Source organism: Microtus pennsylvanicus, chromosome 1 (genome assembly GCF_037038515.1).
Source record: "Microtus pennsylvanicus isolate mMicPen1 chromosome 1, mMicPen1.hap1, whole genome shotgun sequence".
In the NCBI taxonomy this organism is placed as follows: domain Eukaryota; kingdom Metazoa; phylum Chordata; class Mammalia; order Rodentia; family Cricetidae; genus Microtus; species Microtus pennsylvanicus.
In genome coordinates this window covers 32,245,775-32,266,771 of record NC_134579.1, presented here as the reverse complement: position 1 = coordinate 32,266,771, position 20,997 = coordinate 32,245,775, and the positions used below count along the sequence as shown (strand labels likewise).

The following is a 20,997-nucleotide window of genomic DNA, read 5'->3' as shown; positions in this document are numbered from 1 at the left end:
CAGCCAGGGCTACACAGAGAAACTCTCTCTTAAAAATCAAAAAAAACAAAACAAAAAGGTGTTAGCCTAGCACCACAGAGTCCCTGTGGAAAGGGATGTCAGAACAGGGTCAACAGGCGGCTGGAGCAAAGACTGCACACATATTTCTATCGTGAATCAATTCATGGGTATTAATTCTGCTCTAACATCATTTCAGGCCATGCCTCCAGCGCACATGGTGCTGGGCCTCAAGCAGACTTGGAAGCCTCTTCCGCACCCAGGGTTTCCGCACCTTCTTCATGTTCCTGAAGTTTGGGCCTCTTTAGTTGGGGAGGCTCGTGCTGGGGCTCTTCAGGCATCTCTGAAACGTTAACAGACTTCAGGTTAGTAAGCATTAAGGGTGAGTCAGGTCAGAGGCAAGACGAGGGGCAAATGGCCTGTGAGCGCCAGGACTGCCTCAAGGAACAGAACTACATCGCTGGGTCTCAACCAAGGAGACTGTGTGTCAAGAGACAGGGCATGCCTCTGACAGTTGAAGACGTGGCAGGGTAAGAGATGGTAACAGGTGGGGACTGGAGAGATAGCTTAGCAGTTAAGAGGGCTGGCTGTTCTCCCAGAGGACCGGGGTTCAGCTCCCAGCACCCACACAGCAGCTCACAACCGTCTGTAACTCCAGTTCCAGGGGATCTGAGACCCTCACACAGGCATACAAGCAAGCAAAACCCAAAGTACATTAAGTAAATAAATCTTAGGGGAAAAAAAGAAAAAGAAGTGAGGTCAGGGATGTTATTAAGCGCCCCCTACCCAATCTGCCCCAGATATGAGCCAGCATGACGTGGAGAGAACCATCCCCCAGAAGCTGCCACTGTTGAGTCATTCACTCCTGGAAGGCAAACAGTCGCCAGTGCCTCCAAAGGCCGCTCCCGGGAAGACACTGGCCTTCCCAGAGCCGACCTAAAATCAGGTGTTAACTTCCAAAAGAACACATCCTATCTGTGAAATATCCACCAAAGCTGACGCTTACCTGACGCCATCTCTTCCGTGGAGGAGGTGGCAGTTCTGTCTTCCGTGGAGGAGGTGGCAGTTCTGTCTTCCGTGGAGGAGGTGGCAGTTCCGTCTTCCGTGGAGGAGGTGGCAGTTCCGCCGCTGGGTAGTGGATTTGGCGCAGCCTCTGCCTTTAATGGTGTTAGGTTTATTCGCCTTGATTGAAAAAAGTAAAAGGGTGGACTGCTCCTTAGTGTTCAGATATGAAGCCAAGTCTCAAAACCACCAAAGGAAACAGACTTTCCCACAGGGCACATCCAGCAGGGCCTTAAGTGCTGTCATGTGCTGCCATGCCCACCGAGGGCAACGCTCTTCTCACGGGAGGCTCCGCCATCACAGCTCATAATCAGTGGTCACACAACCAGGCACCCGAGTGCCAAAGGCTGAGTTCTGCCTTCCACAGCTGGTGGAATGTGAACCCAAACACACATGATCCCTTTCGAAATTCGGAGTTTTGCGTCCCGATAACTAGCGTTTTCTTTTTAGAGTTACAACTGCAGAGAACTCGGTAAACGGATGAGAAGAAACCAAGAGAAGCAATTTAACTCCAAAAATACCTCAAAGAACACCTTCCTGCACCTAAAAGGAATAGAATATTAAAAAACGCGTCTTGTGCCAGTGGTGGTGGTGGCACACACCTTTAATCCCAGCACTTTAATCCCAGGCAGATCTCTGTGAGTTCAAGGCCAGCCTGGTTTACAGAGCAAGGTCCAGGACAGCCAGGGCTGTATGGTGAGACCCTGTTTCAAAATACCAAGAGAAAAGAAAAAAAGAAAATCTATCACACTGTGGGGCTGGAGAGACAGTTTAGCAATTAGGAGTGTTTGCCGCTTGGCCAAAGGCCCCAAGCGCAGTTCCCAGCACTGTCAGGGGTGCCTAGGGGACCTAGCACCCTTTTCGAGCCTCCAAGGGCACCTGAGTGCGCACTACACACACACACACACACACACACACACACACATACACACACACACATGTACACGGACACGCACGCACGCATGCATCTTTAAAATACATTCTTATTCTATAGAAAATAGATTTTTCAAAGAGTCAAACATTAAATGGTAACATGAATTTACTAATTGTCGGAGGAACATAGCAGGAGACCGGGAGGCAAGGAGTGGGAACCCAACTTACCAGCCTACACCTCACTGAGCCCACCTAGAGGGTGAGAAGGAAGACAGACAGGTGCCAGGGGATAACTGGGTATCAAAGATGAAGAAGGGAGGGAAAGCCAGGCTGGCACTTCCTGGCGCAGAAGGATGTGGGCAGCAGCTGTTTGGAGACGCTGGCATGGATGCAACAAGCAGACAGCTGTGGGCAGGGCATCACTTGTGAGGTCCCAGCCCACCAATGCCCCACAGCCAAGTAGCTGAGATAGGCACACAGCCGCGCTACTCAGCCTTGAAAGAAGGAATCTGCCCATCTGTGTCACGTGGATAAGCCCAGAGGACAGGCTGAGTGGAAGACACGATCTCCCCTCAGATGAGGGATCAGAGGCTGCTCTCGTGGATTCTTCTTAGGGGCGGGGATGGGGGACTGAGACAGGGTCTTGTATGTACGCAAGCTGGTGTGGAACTTATGTGGTCCAAGATGCCCAAATCACAGTCCTTCTGCCTTAGCCTCCCAGAGGCTGGAGGACGAGCGCCTGGAGGCCCATGCCACCTGGACTGATCTCATAGAGACTGAAACTGTTGTGGAGGCTGGTGTCAGGAGAGGGATGAGAGAGACGCAGCAAATGACACAGTGTCACTGCTAGACAAGGAATGAGTTCTGGTGCCCCGCATAGAGCAGAGGACACGATTAACAATGGGGAAGTGTGTAAGAGCGGATTCTCAAAAGGCTAAGTCTTGTGGACGGAAGTGCTAAATGACCTGACTTGACCCATACACGATGTACATGCATATCAAAATATCATAATGGGCAGGGTACTGGTGGTGCACACCTTTAATCCCAACATTAAGGAGGCAGAGGCAGGCAGATCTCTGTGAGTTTGAGGTCAGTCTGGTCTACAGAGCTAGTTCCAGGACAGCCAGGGCTACGCAGAGAAACCCTGGCTGGAAAACACAAAACACAGTGTCTCCCATGGGAACATATGGTAATCAGTGCTAATCAAAATCCGATCGGGGATGGGGATGCAGTTCACTTGGTCGGGTACTTACTTGCCTAGCATGGACACAGCTCTGGGTTTGGTCCCCAGCAGTACATAAAACTAAATGGCCCTAGAACTCAGGAAGACAGGAGAGGATTGCAGAAAGTTCCGGGCCAGCTTGGGCTCCATGAGACCCCGTTTCCATTTTAAATACATAAATACAAGACGTGCAGTTTACAGAGGACTATGGGCCTGCGAGGGTGTGGGTAAGCTTCCTGCAAAGGCCCACACAGAGGTCCCTGGGCTGTGGCGGGATGACAGGGAGGTCCAGGGGTTGCTGAGGGTGCCCTTGAAGGGGATATAGGGACTGGCTCCTTCTTCCCTGTCCTACCCTCCCAGCGTGTGAGGTCAGCAGCTTCCTGTCCCACATACACGCATCCCTATATCCTGTACTGACGAAGGCCCAGAGCAAAGAGGCAATGAACTGTGGATTGCCGCCTCGGCAGCCGGGAGCCAAAGCAAGGCTCGCCTCCTTTGGGGATTGTTTCAGGCCTCTAGTCCGTGTGGGGAAGCTCTGCGTTGCTCCTCAATTTCCTACACGACAGGAGGGGCCTGGTACCACTGAGCAGGGCTGAGCTGGAAAGAGGGCACTGGCTGTCACCTAAAGGACCCCCACCAGGGCCAGGGGGGTCACAAAATCAGGACGACAGAAAACGCACTCAAAGGGCCTCAGCAAAACTTGAGTGTCACCAGGATGAGTAGGTACCTAGGGCTTCCCCAGGAAGCAGGAACTGAGATCTCTAAGAGCAGAAAGTGTTCTGGGAATACAACAGTAGACTCCGGAGACAATGCATAGGAGACTCAGAAAAAGACCCAGGGCTGGACGGTAGGCCAGCATGTGTCACAGGGGGAGGCAGGGTGCCCAGCACACATCACAGGAGGAGACAGGGTGCCCAGCACACATCACAGGTGGAGACAGGGTGCCCAGCACACATCACAGGTGGAGACAGGGTGCCCAGCACACATCACAGGTGGAGACGGTGCCCAGCACAAGTCACAGGTGACCAGCACACGTCACAGGTGGCCAGCACACGTCACAGGTGCCCAGCACACATCACAGGTGGAGACAGGGTGCCCAGCACACATCACAGGAGGAGACAGGGTGCCCAGCACACATCACAGGTGGAGACAGGGTGCCCAGCACACGTCACAGGTGGCCAGCACACGTCACAGGTGCCCAGCACACATCACAGGTGGAGACGGTGCCCAGCACAAGTCACAGGTGACCAGCACACGTCACAGGTGGCCAGCACACGTCACAGGTGACCAGCACACATCACAGGTGGCCAGCATACATCACAGATGACAGGTAACATAGGCATATTTGCTAATGGGGCTCATTTCACAACACTTTCTTGTTTTGTCAAATGCTCTTACCGGGGAGTTGTCTTGCCCCACGACTGCAGTGTGTTCAGGGTGACCCTCCGGGGTTGGGGGGCTTTTGTGTTCTGACCAGCAGGCTGCAGGATCTTCTCCTCAGAAGGCCGTGGCAAGGAGCTTTTGCCTACAGGAGGGGCTCCTGCAGGAGGGGCTCCCGCAGCAGGGGCTCCCGCAGCAGGGGCCGAGGGACTGTCCTTGAAGGCAGAGGGAACTGGAGACTGCAGCATTGGCGAGGGGCTGGTGCAGGGACTGCTGGCGTCTTGGGCTCTGTCGGTGGGGGTCCCTTCGACTGATCTGGACCCTGGTGGAGATCCCTGGTGTGTCTGGCTCTTGGTTTTCTTTGCTGTATCGGGAGTTCTTATGCTTAACACTGGCTTCTCTTTCAAAGGAACGCCAAGTTCACCCTTCTCAAAGGTCACAAACGAGCAATAACCATCCGTGGAGGAAATGGCCAGGAAGGTCCCATCACTGGACCTGGGTTTCCAGAACAAGGAAGAAGTCAGTTACTGACGGCCACAGATCATACTTCCATGACCAGGTAGGAAATAGAAGCTAATCACGAGATGTGTTTGTCTGAAGGCGACAGTCAGGGGAGCAGCACAAAGTCTGAACAGGCTCTGCAGGCATGCAGCGTCCCTTCCCAATCCCATCTCAGTCCCCGAAGCCACCCTGATCTCTGTGCCCTCCTGTCCACTTCACCGGGATAAATGTGAGGTGACCCTTTTCTTTTCCCAACATAGAGAATAAATTTAGTGCTGGTGAGACAGCTCAGTCGGTAAAGACTCTTACTGTCCAAGCCTGGAGTCAGAGCAACTCCTGGGGGCTACGTGAGTCTACAAAGTCATCCTCTGACCTCTATACGTGAGCTGTGGCACACACACACTAGAAATTTTTTATAAAGATTTAAAGAAAAATCAAGGGCCTACAAGAGGTAGTTCTTGCCTAGTGTGTTCCAGGCCCTGGTTCAGTACTAAGCTCGTGGGTAGACACTTTTCATCCCAGCACATGGGAAAGGGGAGCCGGAGGGTCAGGATTTCACCGTCACCCTCAGGCACTGGGTAGAGCTGAGGCCACCCTAAGCTACGTGGCACTGGGGGTGAGTAGGCAGGCAAAAATAACGGTGAGTGGCCAACCTGGCCAGAGTACAGGGCGGGCCCAAGGCAATGGAGTCCACAGGGACCTAAGTCACCAGAGGAAGGGTAGTGTCAAGTAATACTGCCTGGTGAGGTCCCCAGGGCTTCCCCTCAGCTCACTGGGATCTGACTAACCCCACAGGGCTGTGTGCATTGCGTCAGAACTCACTGCTGGGCACAGATAAGGCTCAACAGGTCCGAGGGTTTGTGCACAAGTCTGATGAACTGAGTACAGCTCCCTGGAGCCCATGTGGAAGGAGAGAACAAGCTCCTGCAAGCTGTCCTCTGAAGCTCAGAGGCATGTGGACAAGTATGTACACACGCACCAGGAACAGACATGCTATGGTAAGGTACATGTATGTACACGCGCACCAGGAACAGACATGATATGGACGTGTGTGTACACACGCACCAGGAACAGGCATGCTATGGTTAAGGTACATGTATGTACACACACACACCAAGAACAGACATGCTATGAACATGTATGTACACACTCATCAGGAACAGACATGCTATGGACATGTACGTACGTACACACCAGGAACAGACATGCTATGGAACATGTATGTATACACACAGCAGGAACAGACATGCTATGGACATGTATGTACACGCACCAGGAACAGACATGCTATGGTTAGGTACATGTATGTACACACACACCAGGAACAAAAATGGCTTCCATTTTAATAAAAGTTCCTTCATAGAAACTGGTGAACAAGACCAAATTGGAGCTCTGTAGAGACAAAATACTCCCTGCTCCGAGGTCCCTCTAGTGAAATAGAGGCCAGCCCCTCTTCCACATCCTGTCTGTTAGCTACTCACCAGGAAATGTCACTCAGGGTATGGTAATGGATGTTCGTCACGTAGCCAAATGGGAAAGGCTGCTGCGTATCATACAGCAGTACGGAGTCCTCAGAGGCCACAGCAAACACCATACGGTAGGGCAGGCTCACCAGCTCGGGGCTGGGCTCCTCTGATAGGGAGAGGACAAACTGATTGAAGCTACAAAAACAGAGTTCTCAAAGGGGAGAGCCAGTCCTCCCCAAATTCCTTCCCCTGGGAAGGAAATTCCATGTCACTGAAAGCCGGTTTACTGTAAGCCATACAAGCATTCAGTTCCTGGGCTGCCAAGATGGATCAGTGGGTAAAGGCGATTGCTACCCAGCCTGCCAATGTGAGTTCAATCCCCAAGACCCACACGGTGAAAGGAGAGAGCTGACCTCTGATCTGCACACGTACACCAAGGGATGCAAGAACCACCCCCAACACACACACACTTGAACATAGTAATAAAATAAAAAATTTAAATAAAAAAGAATTCAAGCTGGGCATTGGTGCTGCAAACCTTCAATCCCAGCACTTGGGAGTCAGAGGCAGGTGGATCTCTGTGAATTTGAGGCCAGTCTGGTCTACAGAACAAGTTCCAGGGCTGTTATACAGAGAAACTGTGTCTCAAAAAACAAAAAGAACGACAATTTAAAAAAAGAATTCAGTTCCTTGCATTTATATGAGAATGAATCAGAGGCCCAACCAGAAACTATGGTTTCTGAGTGTCATGAACCTTCTAAGTGTAGCTTTCTGTTAGGAGAATGATTTCATTTGGTGTTTACTTCAAAGTGCTTACTTCAGCAAGGGATACTTTTTCTCTTTGGGGGGAGGCGTGGCAGGACCCTGTATGTGTGTGTATATACGCATGCATGCATGTGTGTGCATGTAATACTCACTCTTTAGCTCAGGCTGACCTATAATCCCCATACAGCCCAAGCAAACCTCAAACTCACAGCAACTAGGCCAGTCTCGCAAGCGTTGAGATAACAAGGTGTGCTACCATGCCTGCTCTAGTCATGCTTTTAAAGCTATGGAGTTAACAGTATCACTTGTACTAAGGATATAAAAGTTTATAGAAGCGTCCGCTTCCACCCTGCAGGAAACAGGGACCAGAAAACTTTCCCCACTATACCAGACCAGGTAAGCGGACAGCAGCCTTCAAGTCACAGGCCAGCAGTTGGTAAGGGACCATGGCCCGGACAGTGGCACAAGCACAGAGTCCACTGATATGGGATTCCTCTCTGTGTGCTGTGATAACCACTGGTGTATAAAGAAACTGCCTTGGCCTGTTGATAGGGCAGAACTTAGATAGGCAGGGAAAACTAAACTGAATGCTGGGAGAAAGGAGGCAGAATCAAGAAGAAGCCATGGAGCCGCAGAGGAGAGAGATGTGCTGAAACTTTGCTGGTAGGCCACAGATTAATGGAGATGGGTTAAATTAAAATGTTAGAGTTAGCCAATAAGAAGCTGGCGCTACCCAGCACTCGGGAGGCAGAGACAGGCGGATCTCTGTGAGTTTGAGGCCAGCCTGGTCTACAAGAGCTAGTTCCAGGACAGACTCCAAAGCCACAGAGAAACCCTGTCTCGAAAAACCAAAAAAAAAAAGAAGCTGGCACTAACGAGCCAAGCAGCGGTTTAATTAATTACAGTTTCTGTGTGATTATTTCGGGGCTAAGTGGCCAGGAACTAACTAGCAGCCTCCTTACTACGGTCCACAGTCACCTCCACTGGCTGCCAGGCAAGCCCAGGGAGGCAGAGACCCCAGGCACAGCCTTGGTGACTCTCTGTGGAAAGGTTGGGCCTCAGAGCTCAGGAATCCTAGGCAGCCAGAAAGCTCTAAGTCAGCTCAGTGCTGGCTGGAATAGGGAGCCGAGACTGAGGAAGGGACTCAGAGATCTAACCATCCCCTGCAGGGTGTGCTTCCTATGGGCCCAGGGGGAAACCTCACAGTCGCTGGGCATCAGTTAGTGTGCAAAGTGTGTCATGAACTAAATGTTGCCTGGTCCTGCTTAATGAACCTTAAAAGCAACAGCCCAAAGGATCAAAACATTTCTAAGCAACATAACTTCATCCCTGAAAAAACTTCAAGAATATTTCCAAGACCTGAAATACCCAGCATTGGTTAAGGTGGATACAATGTACGGAAAGAGAGTAAAACTTCAGACACAGAAACGGAAGAGAAAAGGGCTGAGGCCATAGCTCAACAGGCTTTAGCATGCAAAGCCCTGGTTGAAGACTCAGGAACACCTAAGTGGTGTGGTGAAGGCACACTATGGGACACTGCACAGGAATGTGCACATGTCCAACATGCTATGGGGGGAGGGAACGGATTCTCGATTGAGGGAGGAAGGTCATTGGTTAATTAGTAAAGAAACTGCTTGGCCTCATAGGTTAAAACATAGGTGGGAGGAGTAAACAGAACAGAATTCTGGGAGGAAGAGGAAGTGAGCTCAGATGCTATGCTTCCCCTCTCTGGGGCAGATGCGATGATGGATGTAGGCTAGAATCTTCCCGGTAAGCGCACCTTGGGGTGCTACACATATTATTAGAAATGGGCTAGTCCAGGTGAGAGAGTTAGCTGAGAAGAGGCTAGATATAATGGGCCAAGCAGTGTTTAAAAGAATACAATTTGTGTGTTGTTATTTTGGGGCATAAGCTAGCTGGTGGCCAGGAGCCAGGCGGCAGGAACGCAACCCACAGCTCCCTCAACACTCGATGTCTTCACAGCAAACATAAATGCTGAAGAAACGAGACACAACACAAATTATACACACACCAAAACATCACAGCATGCCCCCGGAAACACATCATTCTTGCATGTAAAATGGAAAAAGTTAAAAATCTGAGCCAAATCTGCACAGCTTTCTCCACAAAAGACATCCACCAAGTACCCACTCCAGGGAGAACACACATACCCACCCACCCCACCACTGTGGTTCTGATGGTACCTGTTTCCGCTGCCGGCCTCAGTTCGAAGTAGACTGGACAGCAGCGGACAGCGAGAGTCGCCTTCCCAGGGCACGGAAGGTGGGCGATTGGCCTGCAAGGTTGACTGCAGGTTAGCAACAGGCACTGTGGCTCAGCAACCGACTGAACCGAGACCTCCAGCTGCCTACCTTTTCAGATGTTTTCTGGAGAACACATAGGTTGTGTTTGTCACATTCTCGCCAGATTCCATACATCCGGCTGGAAAGCAGGGGATGGGAGGGAGGGAAGAGTCAAGGTTACAGGGTTACAAGGTTTCCCAACAAAAGACCCCAAGCCTTCTAATCTGGCTTGCAAAATGCTCTTCCCCTCAAGTGACAAACTACCAATGCTTCTGTGACAGAAACAAGCACAATGTTCCCTTTGGCTCGTCCTAATCTGCTCCAGTTCCACCTGCCTGCCACCTCCCCGCAAGGCCTGAGGTCCCTGCAAGCCCAGGGCAGGAAGAAGGTAGAGTCAGGAGCATTCACTTGTAAAACCCTGTGCTTGAGAGCAGAGGCAGATCCGCCTGCGGGTGGGCCCAGCTGCCAGCACTCCACCTGAGTCCCCCAGGTCTGTTCCCAGCATTCAGACCTTGGCTGTCCATCTCTCCAAACCAGCCTTCTGGTTGTCCAGAGACCTAGCCTGTGCTGTAACCTGCAGCCTCCAGCAGAACCTAACCGTCACATGGTATAACACGTATATGCATGCCATCTGACAAGTGACCATTCTAGAACGAGGACATTACTCGTTTTTATGCTGAGCCATTCCCTGTGCACCTCTCCACACTACCCCACTGTGACAATGGCTCTCTGTCCTTGGGCACATGTGACCCACCGTTCATCACAGCTCAGGCACAAACACTCCCACAGGGTGGTCTTTTCCGTGCCTCTGTTGTAAGAACAGAATTACACTTTCCTTGTTTGCTCGTTCCTGTCAGTAACTCCTAAGTCAGCACGCAGGGCACCGAACCCTTCTTTTTTGGGCTGCACCACAATATTTACTAATAGTAAACTACTGTCCTCCTTTGAGAGATACCCATTTTGGGGAAGGGTTGGTTGTTTTTATTTGCTTGGTTTTTGATTTGTTTGTTTGAGATAGGGTCTCATGCACCCCAGACTGGTCTCGAACTCACTATACAGCCAAGGATGACCTTGAACTCCTGGTTCTCCACCTCCACCTTCCAACACCAAATGTTGAATTACAGTCAAGTGCTACCACATGTAGCTGACATACACGCCTAGAAACTCCTATGCATTTCCTTGCTAAGGAACTGTGCCTCAGATGTGAGACACAGGGACTAGATGACATTAACTGTTACCAGGGTGCCTTTGAGACACATTAACAAGCCATGTTCCCAGCGCAGTACCCCCACCCTCGCAGCAGTCATGGGAACTGTTATTTTTTGCAATCTGAAGAGAATAGCAGGATGACACACAGCTCATTCGGCATTTGCCTGTTTCTGAGCATCAGAACCAGTTCTTGGGTGCAATCGGTACCCTTCCTCCATCAGTCTACTTATTTACGGTGCTAAGGCTGCACCTCAGAGTCCCACACATTAGGCAGGCATTTGACCAGAGTTACATCCAGTTCTCAGTTTCTCTTTAGCGTTTTTCTTTTGTGTTTTGTTTTCTTGCCGACCAAGAGGACCATTGTAGGATACACTGTATCAAAAGCGGCAGGTGCCACTTTCATCACGTGACCACTGCCATAGCCTGCTACACCTTTACCATATGAAAGGTATACACTCAGAGCTAGCCTGGCCTGAACACCTATAACCTCAGTAGTGGGGACACAGAGAGGGGAGACCATACTCAGCGACACAACAAGTCCAGGGCTAACCTGAACTACACAAGACCACGACACAGAACAAAAACAAAACAAGTTCTGGGCTAGAGATGTAGCTCAGTTGGTAGAATGCTCGCCTAGTATGCTTGAGGTCCTGGGTTCATTCCCAGTGCTGTTTACAGTGTGCCGGTGCATGCCTGTCATCCCAGCACCTGAGGGTGGAGGGAGGTGGCGTTCTAGGTCATCCCCAGATACACAGTGAATTCCAGGTATGCTTGGGATGTGTGAAACAAACAAACAGAGATCAGGACAGATGGATGGGAATGTTGAAGCCCTAAAACTCTTCTAAGTAAAATTCATCTTTGGGAAAACAGCGCTCCAAGCCTTTCAACTCCCAAGCTTTGCTGAGCATCAACATCATCTCATTATCCAAGGTCTGAAGTTCCCAAAGGATGCAGTGTGCGGACAAGGCCCCAGTGCTCTGCCCACACCTGCCAGGGCTGACCAGAGTCACACACGGGAATCTCTATGTCCCCAGGCTGCCATCACACCCCTATGTCACACCAAGTCAGACACACCTGGAGTGAGAAGCAAAGATCCGTCTGGAGTGAAACTGAGTCTGCGAAAGAATGACTTCATGCTATCATCGTGAAACATCCGGAAACTTCGTGCCTGTGGACATAGACCTCAAAGTCAGGCCAGCGCATCTCACTGCCCACAAAGGCCCGCCACTTAGGACGGGCCTGACGAGAACTAAAGCACCCCAATCGGGAATAACTGTGCAGGAACACAGAACTAAGTCATTTATGAGAACTGGTCAGTCAATAAGGCAGTCCAAGAGGTCTGCAAGGGTTAGAAGCTCCCAGATCTCAAAGTACTGTTGAAAGGGGATGGAGAAATGGTTTATGCTGGGCTGGCAACACCGTCTGGGGTAAACAACACTTGTTGCTTGATGTGGGATTCCCCTCTGTATGCTGTGGTTAAATGGGTTAAATCACCATTAATGAATAAAGAAACGCTTTGGACCTATAGCAGGGCAGAACTTAGCTAGGTGGGAAAAACTAAACTGAATGCTGGGAGGAAGAAGGCAGAGTGAGAGAGAAGCCATGTAGCCCTGCTGGAGACAGACACTGTAACTTTGCTGGTAAGCCACTGCCACGTGATGATACACAAATTAATGGAGATGGTTTAAATTAATATGTAAGAGTTAGCCAATAAGACGCTAGAGCTAATTAATGGGTCAAGCAATGATTTAATTAATACAGTGTCTGTGGGATTATTTCGGGGCTGAGCAGCTGGGAACCAGCAAGCGGCCTCCTCCTACAGTTGCCAAGCCTGTTGACTGGAGTTCCATCCCCAGGATCCACACAGGGGACTGAGAGAACTGCCTCCTGACCTTCACAAGCACACTGGCATGTGCACGCACCCAGATGAAATAAAAAGCACTTCCTACCTCTCCTTCGGGCCCCAGCATCTTTGAAACGTTGAAAGCCACACGCTTCTTCTGAGTGCTATAGACCCGCAGTACCCTGCAGAAAGAGAAGCCCAAGTGTCGTTCCGGAATAAGAACCCGTGTACATGTATAACTAGTGAGATTTGTCTCGTGCAGATGGTCTTGTTGGCAGAGCTGTCTAGCATAAGGAATGCCAGATATGATAACTTGTACCTGTGATTCCAGCACATGGTAGGCTGAGGCAGGAGGATCACCATGAGTTCAAAGCAGGCCTTGGTTATAGAGTGAGACATTGGAAGGTTGAGGCAGGAGGGTCACCATGAGTTCAAAGCCAGCCTTGGCTATAGAGTGAGACATTGGAAGGCTGCGGCAGGAGGATCACCATGAGTTCAAAGCAGGCCTTGGTTAAAGAGTGAGACACTGGATGCTGAGGAAGGAGGATCAGTAAGACATGGTTGTGCTCCCCTCACCCCTAAAGAGTTAGGATGGAAATGCCAGCAAATGAATCTTGCTCCCAAGGGACTGTTCCCACTAACCAAACTGGCCTCTCTCAACAAGACATTAGAAAATGCATGGTATTCAGAACACGACAGTCTACAATTAAAAAAAAAAACCCCTATTGGTTGTATATTGTTCCTATTTCAGGGCCATATTAAATTCCATTTTTAAATTAAATATAGTTGAGGGTTGGGGATAAAGCTCCGTTACCCGAGTGCTTGCCCAGCGTGCCTGATGCGTGTTCAGCCCCCAACACTGCATAACCCAGGGCCTGGCAGAGCAGCTGAAATCCTAGCACTTGGGAGGTGGAGGCAAGAAGATGTGAAGTCAGAGACAGCCTTGGCTAGGTAGAAAGTTTGAGGGCAGCCTGGGCTACGTGAAACATTGTCTCAAAAAAAAAACCCAATAAAGGTCTGGAGAGAAGGCTCGGTGACTGGCTCGGTGACTGGGGGTGGTAGAGGACCCCAGTTTGTGCCCAGCACTGACCACCCACAACTGTGTGTAACTCCAGTTTCAGGAGATCCAGTGCCCTCTTCTGGCCTCTGAGAGCACCAGGCACACATGGTGCACAGACACACATGCAGGCAAACACACAAGCTCCTTCTACACCAATTCATCCATCCACTAAGATTCACCGGTGCCAGTTCTGTATAAGGCACCCAGCCTATCATTCCTGTCTTTTTGGAATAAGCAAATCAAGAACAAAAGAGCCGGGCTGGCGAGATGGCTCAGCGGTTAAGAGCACTGACTGCTCTTCCAGAGGTCCTGAGTTCAATTCCCAGCAACCACATGGTGGCTGACAGCCATCTGTAATGTGATCTGGTGCCCTCTTCTGGTATGCAGGTGTACATGGAAGAAATGTTGTATATATAATAAATTAATAAATCTAAAAAAAAAAAGAACAAAAGAGCCCAAACCGGACTATTGAAGCCCTTCCTGAGGCTGTGATAGAGGATCTACAAAAACTTCCGTTACTTACACACCTGTCGCAACTCAGGGTTGCAATATATTGACCCAAAGGGTCCCAGGTAACTCCTTGTACGTAACTTTTATGTTCGTTGAAAATGGAAATCTTCTGCCCTATGAAGAAGCACACAAAAGCATTATTAAGACCACCGCGGCACGCTGCATGAACTCAGACTTCCACACTATGGCCTCGTTCCAGCCGGCCACTCTACAGCAGTCCTGGAGAGGCCATGTTCCCCAAGATCACTCCACACAGCCCCGCCCTCCAGTCCAGCACTCAGAGTAAGGGATTCAGGCATCGACAGCAAGTGTAAGGCTATGTGGGTCAGAGGACCTGAGTTTAGTTCTCTGGGTTGGGTAGGGACGGGGAAGAGAGAACGAACCCCTTGCCCTGTCTCATCTGAGCTTAGCATGGGTGGTACCTGGGAACAGCTGATGGAAAGACAGGGGTCAGGAAGAAGAGGAGGAGGAAGAGAAGTCACAGTATAGTTAGAGGGCTTCGTATGTGAGGAACAAGCCAGGAAGACCGATAGCTGGGAGGTGATCTGGGTTTCAAAGAGGAAGCTGCAACCACTTGGGAAGGAGGGCAGGGGCACCCAGGGTCCAAGGCTAGCCTTGGGTACGAACAGTTTCAAGACACTCTGGGCTACCTGAGAACCTGTCTCAAGAAGCTCAAACCAACCAATAAGCTGAAGTTTAGAAAATATGACAGAAGAGTCACAGGTCACAGACACAGAAGGGTGAAGCAGCTGTACTGGAAAGGCTAGCCAGTGGGCACTCAGTGGGTAAGCCAGCGGCAGAGCTTTCCCAGTGAAAGGAGAACGGTTAGCAAGCTTTCACAACCGACTAGCTCCCAAATCCAGCCTATACAGACTAGTATACTTCAAACTATGCAATAGTCAGTAATTTAAATTACCATTCAAAGGTTTTGACCATTTGAAAACAAACATAAAAACAAGCACAAGGCCCTGTGTTCAATCCATGAGAGGGGTGGGAAAGAAAACCTCCCCCAAAAGTGGTCTACCCTTCATTTTCCCAACTCTTTCACCCCGTCCCCTTCCTCTCACCCACCTCCTGCCACCCAGCTTCCACAGCCACCACCCACCACCACTGCTAACCCAGTGCCGATGACCCACACAGCACGGAACGTGTGCCAGCCTAATTCTTTCCTCTTTTTCTCTTTTTGAGACAGGGTTTCTCTGTGTAGCTTGGCTATCCTGGATCTCATAGACCAGGCTGGCCTCAAACTCAGAGATCCACCTGCCTCTGCCTCCTGAGTGCTGGGATTAAAGGAGTGCGCCTCCGCCACCAGGCTGCTTCAGCCGAATCTCAATGTGCTGTCCTCCCTACTCCATAGGAGAGCATCTCTCTCCCTGAAAGTCTTTCTAGGAAGTTGGCTGGGATTAAGGCAGCTGGGGATTGAGAAGAGCACTCCAGGAGGCCTGAGTGGATTGCAAGTCTGCTGGTCAAGAGAAGACTATGAGGCCAGGCCTGGCAAGTGCAAGGGTTTGAGAAACAGACCCGAGGCCAGGGCTGGGAAACTTAAAGGTGGCACACAACATAGAGCCCAGGCTGGGATTTGTCTCTAAGGGCAAAATGGAAGAAAGATGGTCAAAGGGACAGACTCTGCGGGTCTGAAATCACACGGGGAGGCAAGCAAGAAAGAAAACAGCCAGCCAGAGGTTGGAATGAGAACAGCCCTGTAGCTCATCTGAATGCTTGGCCCCCAGTTGGTGGAACTGTTTGGGAAGGATTAGGAGATGTGGCCTTGTTGGAGAAGGTGTGTCACTAGAGGTGTATTTTGAGGTTTTAAAAGCCTGTGCCATTTCCAGTCAGCTGGCTCTCCCGGCTTCACAGTGTGGAATAAGGCGTAAACTCTCCAGTGTGGCTCCAGCACCATGCCTGACTGCCTGCCATACTCCCCAGCATGATGGACGGGGACTCTCACCCTCCAAAACCATGAGCACCAAATTAAACACTTCCTTTTCTAAGTTGCTTTGGTCATGGTGCCTTATCACAGAAATAGAACAGTAACCAAGAGAGGGGGATAACAAACCAGAAACAGAGGACTCTGGGACCTGAGTCTCCTGGGTGAGGGGTGGGGAAGGTGTTAGGAGCGGGGGGGGGGGGGGGTGCAGAGCTCCCCAGTAAAGGCTTTGGTGAACAGAAGGAGGTGAGAGAGGGACATGCCACTGAGGTTGGTGCTGACTGAATGAAATGATGAGATCTAGGATGAGAACCTGATTTCAGCCTCTTCCATAGCTGTTCCCCGCTCCTCCTAACAGCTGATGCCTACCACTTGGTCTGGAGCCTGGCAGGTAGGAATACCGACTGCTCTTATACAGGAACCACACAGGTAGTGCCCGCCCACAACTCTTCCTCCAGGGATCAGGCAACCACGGACTCTGTGACACTATGTGCTGTGCACATACACCTAATTTAATATAAATAAATAACTATATCACTCACCTTTGCTAACATCCCATATGATAACCGTGTTATCCACAGAGGCAGAGGCCATCAAATTCCCATCAGTGGCCCAGCAAATATCATACACATCTTCTAAGTGGCCCCTGAAGCCCAAAGACAGAAGAAATAAGATTATAACTGCAAAAGAGAAAAGCTATCAGAAAGTTCAAGGTCTGAGATCATACATTTAAACGAGATTCTAGAAATTCTCAGTGGAGCTCTGTCAGCCCTGGCTATAAACTGTGTTCTCAAGGTTATGTATCTAATATAAGTCAAAGGGCCTCGTAGGCCCACACAGATAATCCCAGCACTGGGAACTTGGGCAACAGTATGGAATTCAAGGCTAGCCGGGGCTGCCTGGCTCAAAAACAGAGCGGGGGGGGGGGCACAATTCTATTTTTACCGAGGAAAATTTCATAATAGGAAGAAAAATCTATTTTTTTCTGTTTTTATTCTTTATTATTTTATGAAGTAGGCAAAAAGTTAGGCACACAAAACTTTTTGTTTATTCTGGGTTTTTTGGGCAGGGTCTCTCAGTGTTGTCCTGGCTGTCCTGAAACTCACTCTGTAGAACAGGCTGGCCTTGAACCCAGAGATCCGCCGGCCTCTGCGCAAAGGCCTGTGCTGTGCCACCGCTGCCCGGCAGGCACACAAACTACTCAAGTACTCAGGCTGTAAAGAAGAGTCAATCAGCTGGAGCTTAAGCACACTCGCTGCTCTCCGGAGGAATCAGATTCGGTTCTCGGCACCGAGAAGGACCACAGTGTCCCCTGTAACTACAGTTCCAAGGGATCTGACGCCCCCTCTGACCTCTGCAGATGCCCACACGCAATGGCATGCACTCTCGCTCACACACAAAATCATGACTTACAGAAAGTAATACAAACATAGCTCCCACAGCCCCTCCCCTTTACCTCAGGGTTTTTACCACAGTCCAGTTCTCCTTATTCAGCTGAGCCTCGTCCTCCTCCTGAAAGGCGCTGGGCTCTGGCTCCTTGCTGTCATTCATCTTCCACAACAGAATGGCGGCATCTGTGGGAGGATCAGTACAGCGTGAAGCAGCTTTCCCACGCCCTCCTCACCTCTGGAGTTTTAGGGTGTTGTGTAAGTTGTACGTAGCTCAATGGCCACTCTAGCCCTGAAGAGTCAGTCGTTCACTTCTAAGACTATGGACAGACTGTATGATGGTATGTCTATGCTTGTAATCCAGCCTCAGGGAGTCTAAGTCAGGAGGATCAGACATTCAAGGCTAGCCTTGGCTACATGGTGAGTTCAAAGCTAGCCTGGGCTACAGGAGACCCTATCTTAGAAAAACACAAGGAATTTGAAAAGGACAAGTAAATTTGTCTTCTTCCCTGAAACAAAAATGAAAACAATTCATAATAGAGCCAGTCTAGGCTCCTCATACATATAGGCTCCCTGGGCCAGCAAAATACCACTGCAGAGTAGCTGACTACAGGGAGAAACCGGACAAACGACTTAAAGACAGCTGTATACCCATCTCACAGGGCACCGTGAGGACAGAATGGGAGGAATCCACATAAAGTCCTTACAACATGGTGGCCTGGACATGGTAAGCCACCTATCCCTGCCACCTATCCATGCCATTACAGACACATCAGAAACCTTAGCTTGACACGAGCAATGGTCTGAACCTGGCGATTTCTCCCAGGCTCACCACATAACCCACCATGCATGCGTTCCTTCCTGCCTGTCCAGGAAGAAGAGCAAGTGAGCAAGCGGAAATACAGAAGAGCGCACTCAAAGCCACCTGGGATCCGAGCTTACAAACTCATCGTGGAGCCTGCTGGACAGGGAGTGAGCCTGGAAAGATCAACGCTCTCCACGGTGTGACTAGAGGGAGGGGCAGTCTTCGAGGCAACGGGACTCTGGGAAGTGGGGAGCTGTCCAGGGCCATTTCGTAGGAGACAGTGAGAGCCTCAACGCTGCTTCACTTATAACCACTTCCCTATAACCGTGTGCATGCACGTACATCTCTGCATGTACATGGACACACATACGCCCATTCTGGGCATTCTGGCACACACACATTCTGGGCATTATGACACACAACTCAATCATTTCTCTTTGTGCAAACAAAAACTCTGGCTTGTTTTACTTTATATGCTGTCCTCGAAAGTACGCAATGTATGGTATAAAGATCTCTTAGTCTGTTTTCTTCTCATGGCAGCACAGACAGACAACACAGATCAATCCACCCCAAACAGGCAGAAACTATGGGAGGGCTACACCAAGGTGCAGGGCCCACTCCAACCACCAGAGATAGGCCCACCCAGTACCACTCCGGGACAATGACACAGTGTGCCGACTTTTCCTACCACACCCAACCACCCTGCGGGGGGACAAACGGGAAAAAAAAAGAAGCCATTCTCAGACATATCTTCTCAAGTTCAATGCTAAGTCTGCCATCTTCACACCTGATACACTCCAAAAATGGTACTTATCCAACGATCGGAAAGGCATATGGTCAGAGAGGGTCCGTGACATCCCAAAGGGAAGACACAACCAGCTCAGATCTCACTATCTGACTTTCTTGCTTTCTATCCCAAGCTGGCCCTTCAATTCTCAGTCGTCCCGCCTCAGCCTCCAAGTGCTGTGGTTGCAAGCCCATGTCACCCCAGCTCAAATGTCACCATTAGTCAGGAGAGCTAAGCATAAGGCTGATGGACTGTTAAATACAATACTTACCGTCACCTCCGGATGCTAAGATCTCCCCAGTTGGTGAAAACCGTACAACATTGACGGCTTTGGTGTGCCGAGCGAGATTGGAGAGAAATTCCACAGTGGCTTTCCCATCTGGCCCCTTCTCCACCTTCCAGATCTGTTGACAGCAAAATATTCACGAGAGAAAGAAAGACACCAGCCACCATCTATCTCCCTCTCACTAGACAACTATGTTTTCTGGCAGAAAACACAATTTTCCTTTTGAAACTTTGCAAATTGAAGAAAGTGTTTGAGTAAAGGTAAACCAGCAGTCCCTGCAGCTGCCATCTTCCCTGCCAGCTCTTTCTAGGGCAAATGGCCACAGCACAGGAAAGAGTCTCAGCATTTTTGTGACAAGGTCTCACCCAGCCCAGGCTTGCTTCAAACTCACTATCCCTGAGGAAAATCTACTTCGGATCCTCCATCCTGTACCAGCACCAGCGGTCTGGGTATTCTAAGACAGTGGGGACCAACTAGTAACAAAGTAGACAAAGTTAGTTAAGAAAGTCAATCTCTCCAGCTTTCCTTGCTTACCCCAGGCCTGGGAATTTAGCATTCCAGGGTAGGTGGCAAACAGACTTGAGCTGCTGGTTTCAGTTTCCAATGAAGGAATGAAAACTTGGACTCCACATGGGACTTCCCTGTGTCCTCCCACCTGTCCATTTACCCTGACGGCGGTGTCCACTCCCGCGGACGCCAGTCTGTGGATCCTGCAGGCTGCCGCATGCTGGAAGTCCAGGCTGTACACTGGCTCCTTGTTGTGCCAGGCGATTTCACACGTGATCACTTTCATCTTCCCGAGTCTCCGCCGGGCAAAGGGAGGCTGGAAACGTTAGCAAAGAGTTAAACGACCCTGGAACAGCAAGGGCGAGCCCAGGTAAACTGCACTGCAACGCCAGCTGAGACGAGGCTAATGACGGACATCTGCAAACTTCAGCTAAACCATTCACACAGGCTCCCACTACTTTACCGGTAGTTCCGGAAAAGAAAGAAATCAAACGCCCGAGCCGGAGGTGAGGCGGGGGGCTGCAGCGCATCCCGCCGAGGTGGGGTCCTGGGACCGGTACCCGGGTACGAGCAGTACCCCTGGTCAGCGGCCTCCCGGCAGAGGGACTTGTTGGGAGGGGCGCGGGTTCGGGCCTGGCGGGAGGCGCGCGGGTCCGGTCCCGGGTCCCAGTCGGGACGGCGGCCAGGGACGGACCGGCCTCCGCCTGAGCCAGCGCCGCAATCCCGTCCCGCGGCCCTGCGAGCAGCTGCAGCCCGACCTGGTTATGAGGCGAGGAAAACCCTGGATCAGCAAGAAACCTACCTGCCGGGACGCGGTCCGCAAGGAGCCGCCACCGCCCGCTGCTTCCCGCGCGCCGCAGACCACGCCTCCTGGAGGGCGTGGATCCGGACGCTCCTCCCATGTGTGGGCGGGGCTGTCTCAAGGCAAAGGCTCTTGCAGGGCGGGAGTCCTAGGGCGTCCCTCCTCCCTGTGGGCGGGGCCGCCGCGACCCTCAGCTTCCGGTGGGCAGGGCTATGACGCCCCTCCTTCCCGTGGGCGGGACTGCCAAGGCCCGTGGCTCTCGCCGGGCGGGACCCGGAATCTGTTCCCGCGTCTCTGGAGGTGA

At 50.8% G+C, this 20,997-nt stretch overlaps 1 protein-coding gene across 1 annotated transcript; it reads right to left on the bottom strand.

Annotated features, from left to right (window-relative positions):
- Positions 1 to 148: 148 nt before the first annotated feature.
- Positions 149 to 20,752, bottom strand: Chaf1b (chromatin assembly factor 1 subunit B). Its single transcript, XM_075954437.1, has 14 exons — positions 20,694 to 20,752; positions 20,052 to 20,207; positions 19,370 to 19,502; positions 17,575 to 17,692; positions 16,661 to 16,764; positions 14,209 to 14,305; positions 12,728 to 12,803; positions 11,853 to 11,946; positions 9,639 to 9,708; positions 9,471 to 9,562; positions 6,517 to 6,667; positions 4,553 to 5,029; positions 1,004 to 1,179; positions 149 to 340 (listed from the first exon to the last, which is right to left on the bottom strand). Exons 2-14 carry the CDS (start codon positions 20,175 to 20,177, stop codon positions 228 to 230), a joined length of 1,827 nt encoding a protein of 608 aa, XP_075810552.1. The 5' UTR covers positions 20,178 to 20,207; positions 20,694 to 20,752; the 3' UTR covers positions 149 to 227.
- Between the last annotated feature and the right edge of the window lie 245 nt (positions 20,753 to 20,997).

Bases quoted from the DNA above. Each gene is read 5' to 3' on its own strand.
- Chaf1b (XM_075954437.1), bottom strand. From the start codon at position 20,177: ATGAAAGTGATCACGTGTGAAATCGCCTGGCACAACAAGGAGCCAGTG. The intron at 19,503-20,051 runs GTAAATGGACAG...TGCTGTCAACAG, and splicing joins GAGTGGACACCGCCGTCAGG to ATCTGGAAGGTGGAGAAGGG. The intron at 9,709-11,852 runs GTGTGTCTGACT...CCTGCTTTCCAG, and splicing joins ATCTTTGCTTCTCACTCCAG to CCGGATGTATGGAATCTGGC.